The sequence below is a fragment of the Chlorocebus sabaeus genome, chromosome 20 (assembly GCF_047675955.1).
Source record: "Chlorocebus sabaeus isolate Y175 chromosome 20, mChlSab1.0.hap1, whole genome shotgun sequence".
In the NCBI taxonomy this organism is placed as follows: domain Eukaryota; kingdom Metazoa; phylum Chordata; class Mammalia; order Primates; family Cercopithecidae; genus Chlorocebus; species Chlorocebus sabaeus.
Window position 1 is genome coordinate 12,177,739 of NC_132923.1, and position 15,576 is coordinate 12,193,314.

A 15,576-nucleotide genomic window follows, 5' to 3' on the forward strand; every position below is an offset into this window, starting at 1 on the left:
ATATACTTTTTTTTTTTGAGACAAGAGTCTCCGTCACCCAGGCTGGAATGCAGTGGCACGATCTCGGCTCACTGCAACCTCCGCCTCCCGGGTTCAAGCAATTCTCCTGCCTCAGCCTCCTGAGTACCTGGGATTACAGGTGTGTGCCACCATGCCCGGCTAATTTTTTTTTTTTTTTGTATTTTTAGTAGAGACAGAGTTTCACCATATTGGTCAGACTGGTCTTGAACTCCTGACATTGTGATCCGCCCACCCTGGCCTCCCAAAGTACTGGGATTACAGGCATGAGCCACCACACCCAGCCAAAAAAAACATACTTAAAAAAAAAATTATAAAGGGAATAGATGTTCCTTGTGAAATATTTAAACAGTATGATATAAAGTCTCAAGGTAAGGTTACTTGTAGTGTGGATTTGATGCGTGTACACTGAGAGGAAAACGCCAGCAGGGTGTTTAGGACAGCAGATATTCGGGAGACAGCATAACTGATGCAGGGAGGTGCTGGCGGGGAGGAGGGAGCCAGAGCTTCCTGCCTCAAGACCTTGACTCTGTAAAGATGTCAGGCTTCTGTTGAGAGTAATGGGGGAGTAGAGGAAGGTATAGTAGTTGCTACAAGGAACTGACTTGCAGGGCTGACCAGGGTCACTGAAGGCAGCGAGCGATAGGAAACTACTGTTTGGTGGTGACTCAACTGGTGAGACAGGTCTGAGACAAGTCTGGATTTTGATCCTGGTTCTACCTCTTCATTAGCTAAATATCCTTGGCCAAATAACCTAAACTTGCTGAACCTTAGAAGTACACATGAAAAAACTGAAAAGGTTGAGTACCATTCCACACTTGGGGTTCAGCTGTGTCAGAGTGCAGACTAAAAGTTATTGGCAAAAAGGTGGTTTAAACAAGGTCTTCGTTCATTAGAAATGGAAACATGGCTCCTGGGCCTGTAATCCCGGCACATTAGGAGGCCCAGACAGGTGGAAAGAGAGACATGGAGAACTCAACAAGGAAAGCTGTTCTTTAGGCCAGGTGCTCCTCCCCTCTCTCACACTCAACACCATCACTATTTGAAGCAAGAAAGGAAAAAAAGTTGCCAAGCTTTATTTAGGCTGTAATGGTTACAGATAACACACATCTAACCCTATATTCTGTGCTTCCCATGCAGTCCCCTGAGCAGGCTCAGCTACCCTTTCCCTCCAGTCTCACTTCTTGTCTTCTTCTTTCTTGTCCTTCTTGCTGTCCTTGGTGGCCTGGGAGGCCAGGGAGCCCATAGCATTTCGAATGGCTTCATTGTTGGGATCCACACCTGGGAGGTTCTCTAGGACACTCTGAAGGAACTCGGGGTCCTGCATCACGTCGTAATCATCCTCCTCCTGCAAACAGGCAGTGTGAGCTCAGGGGAGGGTGTGGAGCAGCAGGGAGTAAGCAGGTGTGAAGGACAGGAGCATGCTGCTGCCGGAGCTCCCCTGCCTTCTGACTGTGTGGGGATTCGGGCACCTCTGGCCGAGGTAAGGAAAGGACAAATCAGCAAAATCCTTTATGAATGCAAACAGTTATTACTGACCAAACAGAGGAGGCGCCTGTTGAGAACTCTGTTAATTGAGCTCTGAGGATAAAAACAGATTCCATCACACTGAGGTTTCCTGCTCTCAAGACACCCAGTTCTCCTTTTTCTTTTTCCCAGACCCTCTTTTCTCCCTCCTGGGTAGACATCCTAGAGAACTGCCCAGGCTGCTCCCACCAGCAAGGAAGGAAAATTACAGAACATGAGGACACTTCTCCAACTTTGACCACTAGCATTGCTACCTTAGCAAGGTTTACATGTAAGAAATGCATATCCATGTGTTTCCCTCTGCTCCTCAAAGGACTTAGCTATGGTAGAAATGCTCCCAGCCTCAGAGGGATGAGGATCTAAATTCAAGGACTTTAAACCTGACGCGGGGGCAGGTTTGGGTCTCACCTTGGCTGGCTCAGATGTGTCCATGGCTGAGCTGGCATCAATGTCTGCTGATTCCGCCTGGCCAAACTCTGAGGAAGAGAGGTCACTCTGTTCAGTTACCCTTCTTCATCCCAGCCCTCTGCCTAGGCACCACCCAGGCTCTGGCTCACCTGCTCCCTGCAGGGACATCTGCATGGCATAAGCAATCTGCTCTTCCTCAGTCATACTGCTTAGGTCAGGAAGCCCAGTGCGGCCAAACTCTTGCTGGCTGATGGTCATCTTCAGCAGGGCATCATCTGAGTCTGGGAAAAGGAAAAGAGGAGCAGGGTAGAATTGATGCCATATCTACACAGGCCAGCCTCCAAAGCCATTCCCCTAGCCCAGCCCTCCCACATATTCCTACTCTGTCAGACCTCCACACTCTCCCTGCAGTGCCTACACCCAGCTTTCAATGTTTAGCATCCCACAGCCCCAGGACTTCAGATTCCACCTCTTTCACCTTCAGTCCCAGTCGTAGCAATCCCGGCCTCAGCAGCAGAAGCTGCAGCTGCCCGCCGGGCCTCCTCCTCCTGCCGCTGCCGCTGCTCTTCCATAGATACACGAAGGGCCTGATGAAGAGCAGGGCACAATCAGGGCTCCCCTGCCCTCACTCCTACAGGGAGCTGGGAAAGTCAGCTGGGGTGTAGGAAAGGAACATGAAGGGGCAGCTTCTGGTTTATCACACAGAGAAGCTAGAGGGATAAGCAGTGGTATGGGATTAAAAAGGACTTGGGAGAAGCCTTGGTTTTCATCAGGGGGAGTGAAAAAGACAGCATCTGACATTGGTGCTCCTAGAGATCAGACAGAAGTATAGGGAAGAGGGGGCAAAAGGAGGTCTTGGAATATGAGTTACTGGGAGTGTCTAGGACTGTTCAGCCTAGTAGAAGCTCTGTGATGTGTGTGCCAGAAAAGAACAAAAAAGGGCCTTTGGGCTCTACCTGGGGTCAACATTTGCTCACCAAGGCCAGCTCAGGATCAGCACTGGGATCTACTCCAAATTCAAAGTCACTGGCACCAAGACCCAGCATGGCACCACCTTCGCCAGCCAAAATTGGAGAACTGATGAGAGCATCAGCCAAGCTGGGCCCAGGAGGCACTGTCACCAGATGAGAACCGGTTCCATCTTTGCCATTCAACGTGTTTACAAAGGCTGTCAGCTTTTCTGTGTTCACCTCCTGGTGAGGAAAGAACACAGGACGCCCTCCTTCAGGCCTTGCTCCCTGTTCTTTGCCATTTCCATACTACTCTGCTACAGTGCCCACACTCCTCAGGGTTAAGGACCATTCTGTTTATAACCAAATTAAGCCAATGCCCTCCAATCAGTCCCTACTCACCTCTTCCCCAAAATTGATAATGTCAACATTTACTTTCTCCTTCTTGAGGCGTTTAGCCAGTTTCACCAGCTGGGAAGAAGGGGAGAAAAATCAAGAAATCTGTTCCATACTCGAGGGGGGAAAGGACCTGCCGCATAAAAGCATACAGAACTCTATTGACCTCCCCAAGGTCCTACAACAGAAAAACTGAATTCTCCACATTCACCTTTCCCCAAAGTCATGAGCCTGATGCCTCCGCCAGGTTCTCCTCAGGGATGAAAGACCTCAGTCCCAAACACTGGCTGCCCACATTCCCCAGCTGCCACTTGGACTCACATCCTTCTCATTGTCCTCCACCGGGCTTCCCACAAAGGCAATGATGCGCATCTTGTGATTCTTGCCTTGTCGGTGCTTCAGAGCCAGCTTGTAAAGGGAGAGGAAGTTCTCAGAGTCAACCAGAGAAATCACTCAGCTCTTTCCTCTGTCACTCGGTTCCGTTTTCTTACAGTTTCTTTGTACCTCAAGTATACCATCTACCATCACGCTCACACAAGATTTAACACCCCCAATTCCTCCCTTTTTGCTATGACTCTCTGTGCATAAAGAAGGGAGGTTAAGGGAGGTTAATTCTCCTTTTCTTTTTTTTTTTTTGAGATGGAGTCTCGCTCTGTCACCCAGGCTGGAGTGCAGTGGCACGATCTCGGCTCACTGCAACCTCCACCTCCTGGGTTCCAGCGATTATCCTGCCTCAGCCTCCCGAGTACTGGCCAATTTTTATATTTTTAGTAAAGATGGAGTTTTACCACGTTGGGCAGACTGGTCTCGAACTCCTGACCTCAGGTGACCCTCCTAAAGTGCTGGGATTACAGGTGTGAGCCACCGCAGCCAGCCTTTTTTTTTTTTTTTTTTTTAAAAAAAAAAAAAAGAAACACGGTCTCGCTATGTGCCCAGGTCTTAAACTGCTGGCCTTCAGCAATCCTCCTCCCTTGGCCTCCCAAACTGCTGGGATTACAGGCATGAGCTACCACACCCAGCCTTAATTCTCAATTCTAGGGATTTTTCCCCTTACAACCCTCAACTACCCTTGACTCATCCCCCATATCCTTTCTATGCCAAGTTAACTTTCTCTTGCTCTGGTCCTAGCTCAGGAATCCAGGGGAGAAATAAGTATGATGGAGGCAGGACCTCAGAGCAGGGAGAAACAGTCCAGAGAACCCAGTAGGACTCACATGGGCCACGCGGATGCCAGTGCAGAAGGTGATCTTGCCCTTGGGCTGGACAGTGTGCAGCTTGGACAGGATACGGCCAGTGTCTGGGGTGAGTGTGGTCAGCACTTCACAGTCACTGGGATGTAGGAAAAGCATTTCAGTGAGTTCAGGTCAGCACAACTACCTCTAAACTGTGTCTGAGTTTTCTTTAAAGACCTGTATAATAACCACTGTTTCTATTCTAACTGTAATCTCTATTCTTCTTTTTTATTTTTTGAGACAAAATCTTGCTCTGTCACCCAGGCTGGAGTGCAGTGGCACAATCTTGGCTCACTGCAATCTCCGCCTCCTGGGTTCAAGGGATTCTCCTGCCTCAGTCTCCTGAATAGCTCGGATTACAGATGTGCACCACCATGCCCGGCTAATTTTTGTATTTTTAGTAGAGACAGGGTTTTGCCATGTTGGCCAGGCTGGTCTCAAACTCCTGACCTCAAGTGATCCGTCTGCCTTGGCCTCCCAGAATGCAGGGATTACAGGTGTGAGCCACTGTGCGTGGCCTCTATTCTTCTTAATCAAATATCTAGTATTTAATGGAAACCAAGCACAGAAATAATTAAGTGGTTGGCTTTGCAAGAAACCTGCCCTCTACTTCCAAATGTTTTCCCCTAACTCCTTTTAAAGGCTCACAGGGCCCTGAGAATCCACCAAAATAACGATGCTACTTTGTATCTCTCCTGTCTTCTCCACCTCCAGACCCATTTTCCCAGCTAACAGTATATACACTGGAGTGGGAGGCTACTCATTTAAGAATTATCAATTCCTAAAACAAAACACTTTTAGGGTAAAAGGATGTGTGATATATGCCTAGGGGCTCTGATCCAAAAATTTCTTTTTTCTTTTTTTTTTTTTGAGATAGAGTCTCATTCTGTCACCCACGCTGGTGTGCAGTGGTATGATCTCGGCTCACTGCAATCTCCGCCTCCCGGGTTCAAGCGATTCTCCTGCCTCAGGCTCCTGAGTAGCTGAGATTACAGGTACCCACCACCACGCCTAGCTAATTTTTGTACTTTTAGTAGAGACAGGGTTTTGCCCTGTTACCCAGGCTGGTCTCAAACTCCTGGGATTACAGGCGTGAGCCACTGCGCCCAGCCCAAAATCACTTTTCACTGACTTTAAAATATATTATGAAATTTCACCCCTTACCCTAGCCCTGCCCAACAAACAAAAAAAAGAAACAGAAATTTCACCCCAGGAGATTTAGCTTCTGTACTGTATTAAATTAAACCGAGCACGTTAATACAAAAAAACAAGCTGCTATTAACATTTACACTAAAAAGTGAAGAAGGCAATCTAGGAAGGTGATGGGCAAAAGCAGCCTCAAGAAATCTACAGAAGAGTAGCATGTAACAACCACCCACCTACTGAGTCCCCTCCTCCTCTGTCCCCCATACTTAGCCAGTGTGATAAGGCCCACGTTGTTCTCGGGGTTGCTGCGGGTCTTTGAATGACAAACTATGTTGACAGCGTCCTGCTGGGCCTGCAGCCGGGTGGGTAAGAAGTCTCCATTCCGCATATACTCACTGTTGTCCACACTGTCAGATTAGGGTTGAAGGACAAGAGAGAAGAAATGTAGAAGTTCTCCAAAACCTTCTCTCCAGTTCCAGGGGCCCCCTATAGCAGCAGCTCTCAGTCTTCATAGAATCACCTGTAGCTCTTTTTTCCTTTTTTAAATATACAGATGATCAAGCCTTAGCCCACATTTATTGACTCAGAATAATCAATGAGGAATTTTTTTTTTTTTTTTTTTTTGAGGCAGGGTCTTGCTCTGTCACTCAGGCGGAGTGGTGCACTCATGGCTCACTGCAGCATCCACCTCCTGGGCTCAAGTGATCCTCTCACCTCAGCCTCCCAAGTAGCTGGGATTATAGGTGTGAGCCACCACGCCCAGCTACATTTTAAATTGTTTTGTAGAGACAGGGGTCTAAATATGTTGCCCAAGCTGGTCTTGAACTTCTGAGCTCAAGTGATCCTCCTGCCTCTACCTCCCCAAGTGCTGGGATAACACGTGTGAGCCACCTGTTATCTGTGTTTCAGATAATCACCTGTTTCACCTGTGCCCAGCCAAAAAAATTTTTAAATCTTTACAAAGTGATTCTGATGAGCTCCAAAGGTGGTGATCTACTGATGAACCACAGCACCTTCTTATAAGCTGCACTTAAGTGCTACTAAGCTTTGTCATGGATAAATAATTTAACCCTCCCATTAAATGGCAGTAATCCAAATACAAGAAATGAAGAAGGTAACTTAAAAATATCTATAGCTGGGCGTGGTGGCTCATGTCTGTAATCCCAGCACTTTGGGAGGCCGAGGCGGGCAGATCACCTGAGGTCAGGAGTTCGAGACCAGCCTGACCAACATGTAGAAACACTGTCTCTACTAAAAATTAAAAATTAGCTGGGCATGGTGGCACATGCCTGTAATCCCACCTACTCGGGAGGCTGAGACAGGAGAATCACCTGAACCCAGGAGGTGGAGGTTGCGGTGATCATGCCATTGCACTGTAGCCTGGGCAACAAAAGCAAAACTTCATCTCAAAAAAAAAAAAAAGAAAAAAAAAATTTATAAAATAGGCTGGGCATGGTGGCTTATGCCTGCAATCCCAGCACTTTGGGAGGTGGAGGCAGGTATATCACTTGAAGTCAGGAGTTCGAGTCCAGTGTTGGCTAACATCGTGAAACCCCGTCTCTACTAAAAATACAATAATTAGCGAGGCGTGGTGGTACACACTTGTAGTCCCAGCTACTCAGGAGGCTGAGGCAGGAGAATTGCTTGAACCCGGGAGGCCAAGGTTGCAGTGAGTTGAGATCACGCCACTGCACTCCAGCCTGGGCAACAAAGTGAGACTCCGTCAAAAAAAAAAAAAAAAAATCTATAAAGTAGGGCCAGGCGTGGTGGCTCACACCTGTAATCCCAGCACTTTGTGGGGCCGAGGCGGGCAGATCACTTGAGCTCAGGAGTTTGAGACCAGATTGGCAAACATGGTGAAACTCCATCTCTACTAAAAAATATAAAAATTAGCCAGGGGTGGTGGCGGGCGCCTGTAATCCCAGCTACTTGGGTAACTGAGGCAGAAGAATCACTTGAACCCGAGAGGTGGAGGTTGCACTGAGCCGAGATCGTGCCACTACCTAAAAAAAAAAAGTCTATAAAATAACACACACTTGGCAGCACTGAATGCAGAAAAGTACAATCCAATCATCTCATTAAATGCTTAACAGCTTCGACAGCTGAACTGAATAGTAAAAATGAGGTTTTGTGGATCTGAAGTCTCACCTTAGATCCCTGCAACTTTTCATAATCTAAAAGCATCCAGATAATGTGAAACATAATCTCGAGTTTCTCAAAGACCAAAAGAAGGCAGGTAAGTGATGCAGTTATATAAGCTCCTATAAGGATCAATTCTTGATGACCTCTGAGGTCCCTAAGAGCTCTAATAGTTAAGGTTCTACCTGTGCTAACGGATGGAAGCAGTGCCCTAGATGAGATACCTCATTTCTTTCTTTTTTTTTCTTTCTTTCTTTTTTGAGACAGAGTTTCGCTCTTGTTGCCCAGGCTGGAGTGCAATGGCACAATCTTGGCTCACTGCAACCTCCGCCTCCGAGGTTCAAGCAATTCTCCTCCCTCAGCCTCCCAAGTAGCTGGGATAACAGGCATGCACCACCACGCCCCGCTAATTTTGTATTTTTAGTAGAGGCAGGGTTTCTCCACGTTGGTCAGGCTGGTCTCGAACTCCCAACCTTAGATGATCCACCCATGTCAACCTACCAAAGTACTGGGATTACAGGTGTGAGCCACTGCACCTGGCCTTCATTTCTTCTTTTTAAAATTTTATCTATTTTTTAGGCTGGGCATGGTGGCTCACATCTGTAATCCCAGCACTTTGGGAGGCCGAGAAGAGAGAATTGCTTGAGCCCAGGAGTTGGAGAACAGCCTGGACAACACAGGGAGACCCAGTCTCTACAAAAAGAAAAATTTTCATTTATTTTTCATTTTACAGAGATAGAGTCTCACTTTGTTGCCCAGGCTAGTCACAAACTCCTAGACTCATGCAGTCCTCCTGCCTTGGCCTCCCAAAGTGCTGGGATTATAGGTGTGAGCCACGGCACCTGGCCAAGACATCTCATTTCTATTGGCAAGAAAAATATGAGCTTGTGTCAATTTTTTTTCTTTAGTATACTTTGGCAATAAATCAAAAATGGTAAAGAGAGGTAATTAAGAAGGTACTAGAAAACAAGTATTAATAGAAAAGGGAATACAGATTGAGTACACCTAATCAGAAACGATTGAGATCCAAAATGCCCCAAATCAGAAAGTTTTTGAGTGCTGACATGATGTTTAAAGGAAATTATCGGCCGGGCGCGGTGGCTCAAGCCTGTAATCCCAGCACTTTGGGAGGCCGAGACAGGCGGATCACGAGGTCAGGAGATCGGGACCATCCTGGCTAACACGGTGAAACCCCGTCTCTACTAAAAAATACAAAAAAAAAAAAAAAAAAAAAAACTAGCTGGGCGAGGTGGCGGGCGCCTGTAGTCCCAGCTACTCGGGAGGCTGAGGCAGGAGAATGGTGTGGACCCGGGAGGCGGAGCTTGCAGTGAGCTGAGATCCGGCCACTGCACTCCAGCCTGGGAGGCAGAGCGAGACTCCATCTCAAAAAAAAAAAAAAAAAAAAAAAAAAAGGAAATTATCACTGGAGCACTTCAGACCTCCCGATTAGGAATACTCCCCTGGTTAAGTATAATGTAAATATTCCAAAATCTGACAAAAATCCAAAATCCGAAACACATCTGGTCCTAGCCATTTCAGATAGGGAATACTCAACCTGTCTAGGATAGTGTTGAGGCACAGTTTCAAGCACAGGCACAGGTTCAAACACAGTCATAGCTCACTGTAGCCTCAACCTCCCAGGCTCAATAGATCTTCCCACCTCAACCTCCTGAGTAGCTGGGACCACAGACATGCATCACCACACCGGCTACTTTTTGTATTTTCAGTAGAGACGGGGTTTCACTGTGTTGGCCAGGTTGGTTTTGAGCTCCTGACCTCAGATGATCCGCCTGCCTCAGCCTGTCAAAGTGCTGGGATTACAGGTATGAGCCACCGCACCTGGCCATTTCACATATTTTTTGAGACAGGATCTTGCTCTGTCACCCAGGCTGGAGAGCAGTGGTGAAATCACAGCTCACTGTAACCTCAAACTCCTGGGCTTAACCCTTCCTCCTGCCTCAGCCTCCTAAGTAGCTGGGATTACCGCCAAAACCTTTATTTTAAAAGAGAATACAGGCTGGGTGTGATGGCTCATGCCTATAATCCCAGCACTTAGGGAGGTCAAGGAGGGAGGCTCTCCTGAGCCGCCCAAGAATTCAAGACCAGCCTGATCAATATGGCAAAACCCCATCTCTACAAAAAATACAAAAATTAGCTGAGCATGGTGGTGTGTGCCTATAGCCCCAGCTATTCAGGAGGCTGAGGCAGGAGGATCAATTGAGCCCTGGAGGTCGAGGCTGCAGTGAGCCAAGATCACACCACTGCACTCCACCCTAGGTAACAGAATGAGACCCTGTCTCCCAAAAAAAAAAAAAAAAGGCACACTCAAAAAGGGTAATACAATGGCACATGCGTAGGGCAGTCACATCAACAGCAGGTTCCCCATGATGCCCCACATGGGGCCAAGAACTATGTGCATACTGCCGGGAGTGGTGACTCACGCCTGTAACCCCAGCACTTTGGAAGGCTGAGGAGGGCGGATCACCAGGTCAGGAGTTCGAGACCAGTCTGACCAACATGGAGAAACCCCGTCTCTACTAAAAATACAAAATTAGAGGGGCATGGTGGCACATGCCTGTAATCCCAGCTACTAGGGAGGGTGAGGCAGGACAATCGCTTGAACCTGGGAGGCAGAGGCTGTGGTGAGCCAAGATCGCGCCATTGCACTGCCGCCTGGGCAACAAGAGCGAGACTGGGTCTCAAAAAAAAAAAAAAAAAAAAAAGAACTACATGCATACTGCCACAAAAATAATAAAATACCTTGGCTGGACGCAATGGCTCACGCCTGTAATGTCAGCACTCTGAGACACTGAGGCGGGCGGATCACCTGAGGTCAGGTGTTCGAGATCAGCCTGACCAATATGATGAAACCCCATCTCGCTGGGCGCGGTGGCTCAAGCCTGTAATCCCAGCACTTTGGGAGGCTGAGACGGGCGGATCACGAGGTCAGGAGATCGAGACCATCCTGGCTAACACGGTGAAACCCCGTCTCTACTAAAACAATACAAAAAACTAGCCGGGCGAGGTGGCGGGCGCCTGTAGTCCCAGCTACCCGGGAGGCTGAGGCAGGAGAATAGCGTAAACCCGGGAGGCGGAGCTTGCAGTGAGCAGAGATCTGGCCACCGCACTCCAGCCTGGGTGACAGAGCGAGACTCCGTCTCAAAAAAAAAAAAAAAAGAAACCCCATCTCTACTAAAAATACAGAAAAAAAATTACCCGGGCATGGTGGCAGGCGCCTGTAATCCCAGCTACTCTGGAGGCTGGGACAGGAGAATCCCTCGAACCTGGGAGGCGGAGGTTGCAGTGAGCCGAGATGGCACCACTGCACTCCAGCCTGGGCAACAAGAGCGAGACTCCATCTCAGAAAAACAAACAAAACAAACAAAAAAAAACAAACCTAGGAATACAACTAACCAGGGAGATGAAAGATCTCTACAATGAGAATTACAAAATACTGCTCAAATAAAGAAGATACAAACAAGTGGAAAAACATCCCATGCTCATGAATAGGAAGAATCAGTATCATTAAAATGGCCATACTGCCAGGCATGGTGGCTCACACCTGTAATTCAAGCACTTTGGGAGGCCGAGGTGGGCAGGTCACTTGAGGCCAGGAGCTCAAGACCAGGCCGGCCAACATGGCCAAATCCCATCTTTGCTAAAAATACAAAAAATAAGCCAGGTATAATGGCAGGTGCCTGGAATCCTAGCTACTTGGAAGGCTGAGGCACAATAATCACTTGAACCTGGGAGGCGGAGGTTGCAGTGAGCTGAGATCACACCACTGCACTCCAGCCTGGGCGACAGAGCAAGACTCTGTCTTATAAATAAATAAATAAACAAACAAGCCACACGGCCCAAAGCAATTTACAGATTCAATGCTACTCCTATCAAACTACCAAGGACATTCTTCAAAGAACTAGAAAAAACTATTTGAAAATTCATATGGAACCAACAAAGAGCCGGAAAAGTCAAGGCAATCCTAAGCTAAAAGAACAAAGCTGGAGGCAACTTTACCCAACTTCAAACTACTACTACAGGACTACAATAACCAAAACCATACGGTATTGGTACAAAAACAGGCACAGAAACCAATGGGACAGAATAGAGAGTCTAGAAATAAGGCTGCACACCTATGACCATCTGCTCTTGGACAAAGCTGACAAAAGCAGTGAGGAGAAAGAGTCCCTATTCAATAACTGGTGCTGGGATAACTGGCTAGCCATATGCAGAAGATTGAAGATGGACCCCTTTCTTAAACCATACACAAAAATTAACTGAAGATGGATTAAAGACTTACTGTAAAACTCAAAACTATAAAAATCCTGGAAGATGGGCCGGGCACAGTAGCTCACGCCTATAATCCCAGCACTTTGGGAGGCTCAGGCGGGTGGATCACCTGAGGTCAGGAGTTTGAGACCAGCCTGACCAACATGGAGAAACCCTGTCTCTACTAAAAACACAAAATTAGCTAGGTATGGTGGCACATGCCTGTAATCCCAGCTACTCGGGAGGCTAAGGCAGGAGAATCGCTTGAACCCGGGAGGTGGAGGTTGCGGTGAGCCGAAGGTTGCAGTGAGCCAAGATTGTGCCATTGCACTCCAGCCTGGGCAGTAAGAACAAAAAAAAAAAGTGGGCAAAGGAGCCAGGCGTGGTGGCTCAACACCTGTATTCCCTGAAGTTTGGGAGGCTGGGGCGGGTGGATCATCTGAGCTCAAGAGTTTGAAACCAGCCTGGCCAACATGATGAAATCCCGTCTCTACTAAAAATACAAAAAATTAGCTGGGCGTGGTGGTGGACACCTGTAATCCCAGTTACTCAGGAGGCTGAGGCAGGAGAATCACTTGAACCCAGGAGGCGGAGGTTGCAGTGAGCTGAGATGGCACCACTGCACTCAACCTGGGCAAGAAGGGCAAAACTCCATCTCAAAAAGAAAAAAAAAATGTGGGCAAAGGACATGAACAGACATCAGATACTTTATTTTTATTTATTTATGTATTTATTTGAGAGGGAGTCTCACTCAGTCGCCCAGGCTGGAGTGCAGTGGCACCATCTCGGCTCACTGCAACCTCCACTTCTGGGGTTCAAACGATTCTCCCACCTCAGCCTCCGAAGTAGCTGGGACTGCAGGCGCCCACCACCGCGCCTGGCTAAATTTTGTATTTTTAGTAGAAACAGGGTTTCACCATGTTGGCCAGGCTAGTCAGGAACTCCTGACCTCAGGTGATACACCCACTTCGGCCCTCCAAAGTGCTGGGATTACAGACCTGAGCCACCAAAAGAAGACATACTATACGGCCAACAAGCATATGAAAAAAACCTCAGTATCACTGATCATTAGAGAAATGCAAATAAATCAAAACCACAATGAGATACCACCTAACACCAGTCAGAATGGCTATCCTAAAAAGTCAAAAAAGAAGCTGGCAAGGTTGCGAGAAAAGAGAACACTGGTATACCGTTGGTGCAAGTGTAAATTAGTTCAATCATTGAGTTCACTTGAACCCAGGAGGCGGAGGCTGCAGTGAGCCGGATTGGGCCACTGCACTCCAGTTCGGGCGACAGAGCGAGACCGTCTCAAAAAAAAAATTATTCATCGTTTATCTGAAATTCAAATTTCACTGGGCATCCTGTATGTTACCTGGCAACGCTATGCTCCCCCAAAAAACTAAAAAGACGAAATCTCATAGGTGTCTGTCTCACCCAATTGGTGATTTGTGTTCGTCAACTATTCTGTATTACATTCAATGATTACAGGTAGAAGAAACTCTTGCAATCCTGCAAAAATTTATGTCCTCCCCATCTAATGTGACTCCTAATAGGTACTCAGCCCAAGCCTGAGACTGGCGAAGACAGCTATCTCACCGGATAAAGCCTTTGTGTCAGACAGCCCTGGGTTTAAATCTTGACTCCACCACTTAACTAGCTGTGTGATTTTGGACAAATCACTCAAAATCGCTGAGACTCGGTATCCTGAACCGTAAAACGGAGAGATAATTTACCTTAAGGTGTGGTTGTGAGGTTTAAGTGAGATAAACAAAATGACTGATACATAAAAAGCAATCTGTAAATGGTACCTTTGAAGATGACACAGGGAAAGGTAATGAAGTTAGAGACGAGGGAATGGGGAGAGGAAGGGATTAATCATCTATTTTTCTAATAGACATTATTTTGCGAAGAAAGGAGGGCAGAAAACTATTACGATGAGTCCGAGAAGCAGAACTGTGGCTAAGGACAGACCCAGGCTGCTCTAGAGAAGACGGCGCTAGAACAGAGAAAGGCAGCAGGAATGACCGGTCAATGACCGTCCCCCTGGGGGTGAGAGGGGTAACCAGGGACTGTCTGCCACTCCACGGCCCCGGGATGACTCAGGGACTCCAGCGGGCTCCTAACCTCCGGGCCCAGGGCCGCCTCTCGCCCATAAGCTCCCGGCCCCCACCCCAGGCCCGCCCTGCCTTGGCGCCACACGCGCCCGGGACCCAACTGTGCCCCTCCTGCCCCGAGGTAGCTCCTCACCACACCATAGTGCTTTCCAACACCATCTTGCCACCTTCCTCCCTCCCGACCGGTTCTCCGGGACGGCCTAACAACAACTCCTCCAATTGGCCCATCGCTCTTCACCAATCACAGACCTCGGCTTGTCCAGCAGCTTCCGCCTCCGTCCCCCGTGTTGCGTTCTGGGAGTTGTAGGCGCCGCCAAACAAATGGGCTTCTTGTGGGTAGTTGAAGGGAATCGCGGTAACACAACAGGATCTAGCCTCTACTTTCCCTGCCATTGCAGTTCTCAGTTGGGGTTTCCCGCTGGCCGGATCTCAGAGGAGCTATGGAGGAACCTTTGAAAGTGCTGTGTCGGTTCCAGCTTCGTCATTTTAAAAAAGTGTCGGGATCGGCCGAGCGCGGTGGCTCACGCCTGTTATTCTAGCACTTTGGGAGGCCAAGGCGGGCGGATCACGAAGTCAGGAGTTCGAGACCAGCCTGACCAGCATGGTGAAACCCTGTATCTACTAAAAATAGAAAAAATTAGCCAGGCATGGTGGCGCACGCCTGTAATCCCAGCTATTCGGGAGGCTGAGGCAGGAGAATTACTTGAACCCGGGAGACGGAGATTGCAGTGAGCCGAGATTGCACCACTGCACTCAAGCGTGGGCAACAGACTGAGACCCCATCTTAAAAAAAAAAAAAAAAACTAGCCAGGCATAGTGGCGGGCGCCTGTAATCCCAGCTACTCTGGAGGCTGAGGAAGGAGAATCGCTTGAACCCGGGAGGCAGAGATTGCACTGAGCAGAGATCACGCCACTGCATTCCAGCCTGAGGGACAGAGTGAGACTCCGTCTCAAAAATGTAGAGATCACTCATGACTTTCTACAGCCCTCAGTTCCCTGTAGAATTTTAATTCAACAAGCCCTTATACCTTTGAATTGAATTTATTTGTATATTTATCTCCTCCCCCATTTAACTAAGGGTAGGCAACGTGTTTTTTTTTTTTTTTTTTTTTTTTTTTGAGATGAAGGAGTCTGGCTCTGTCACCCAGGCTAGAGTGCAGTGTCTCGATCTAGGCTCACTGCAACCTCTGCCTCCTGGGTTCCAGCGATTCTCCCGCCTCAGCCTCCCAGGTAGCTGGGACTACAGGGGCGTGACACCATGACCGGCTAATTTTGTATTTTTAGTAGGAACAGGGTTTCACCACGTTGGCCAAGCTGGTTTCGATCTCTTGACGTCAGTTGCTCCACCCGCCTCAACTTCCCAAAGTGTTGGGATTA

The 15,576-nt window shown here is 48.0% G+C and overlaps 1 protein-coding gene across 3 annotated transcripts; it reads right to left on the reverse strand.

Annotated features, from left to right (window-relative positions):
* Positions 1 to 1,073: 1,073 nt before the first annotated feature.
* Positions 1,074 to 14,454, reverse strand: PSMD4 (proteasome 26S subunit ubiquitin receptor, non-ATPase 4). 3 transcript variants are annotated; one of them, XM_007977226.3, is made up of 10 exons: positions 14,333 to 14,454; positions 5,944 to 6,084; positions 4,514 to 4,628; positions 3,621 to 3,707; positions 3,306 to 3,374; positions 2,931 to 3,146; positions 2,432 to 2,540; positions 2,103 to 2,234; positions 1,954 to 2,021; positions 1,074 to 1,366 (listed from the first exon to the last, which is right to left on the reverse strand). In XM_007977226.3, exons 1-10 carry the CDS (start codon positions 14,425 to 14,427, stop codon positions 1,196 to 1,198), a joined length of 1,203 nt encoding a protein of 400 aa, XP_007975417.1. In that variant the 5' UTR covers positions 14,428 to 14,454; the 3' UTR covers positions 1,074 to 1,195. The 3 variants fall into 3 exon arrangements, with proteins under 3 accessions (XP_007975417.1, XP_037853888.1, XP_072864498.1); XM_037997960.2 differs by having other exon boundaries at positions 2,423 to 2,540; XM_073008397.1 differs by lacking the exon at positions 14,333 to 14,454 and adding an exon at positions 13,682 to 13,701 and having other exon boundaries at positions 2,423 to 2,540.
* Positions 14,455 to 15,576: the final 1,122 nt, after the last annotated feature.

Bases quoted from the DNA above. Each gene is read 5' to 3' on its own strand.
- PSMD4 (XM_037997960.2), bottom strand. From the start codon at position 14,427: ATGGGCCAATTGGAGGAGTTGTTGTTAGGCCGTCCCGGAGAACCGGTC. The intron at 2,541-2,930 runs GTGAGCAAATGT...GCTCTTCATCAG, and splicing joins CTGATCCTGAGCTGGCCTTG to GCCCTTCGTGTATCTATGGA. The intron at 2,022-2,102 runs GTGAGCCAGAGC...TCTCTTCCTCAG, and splicing joins GATGTCCCTGCAGGGAGCAG to AGTTTGGCCAGGCGGAATCA.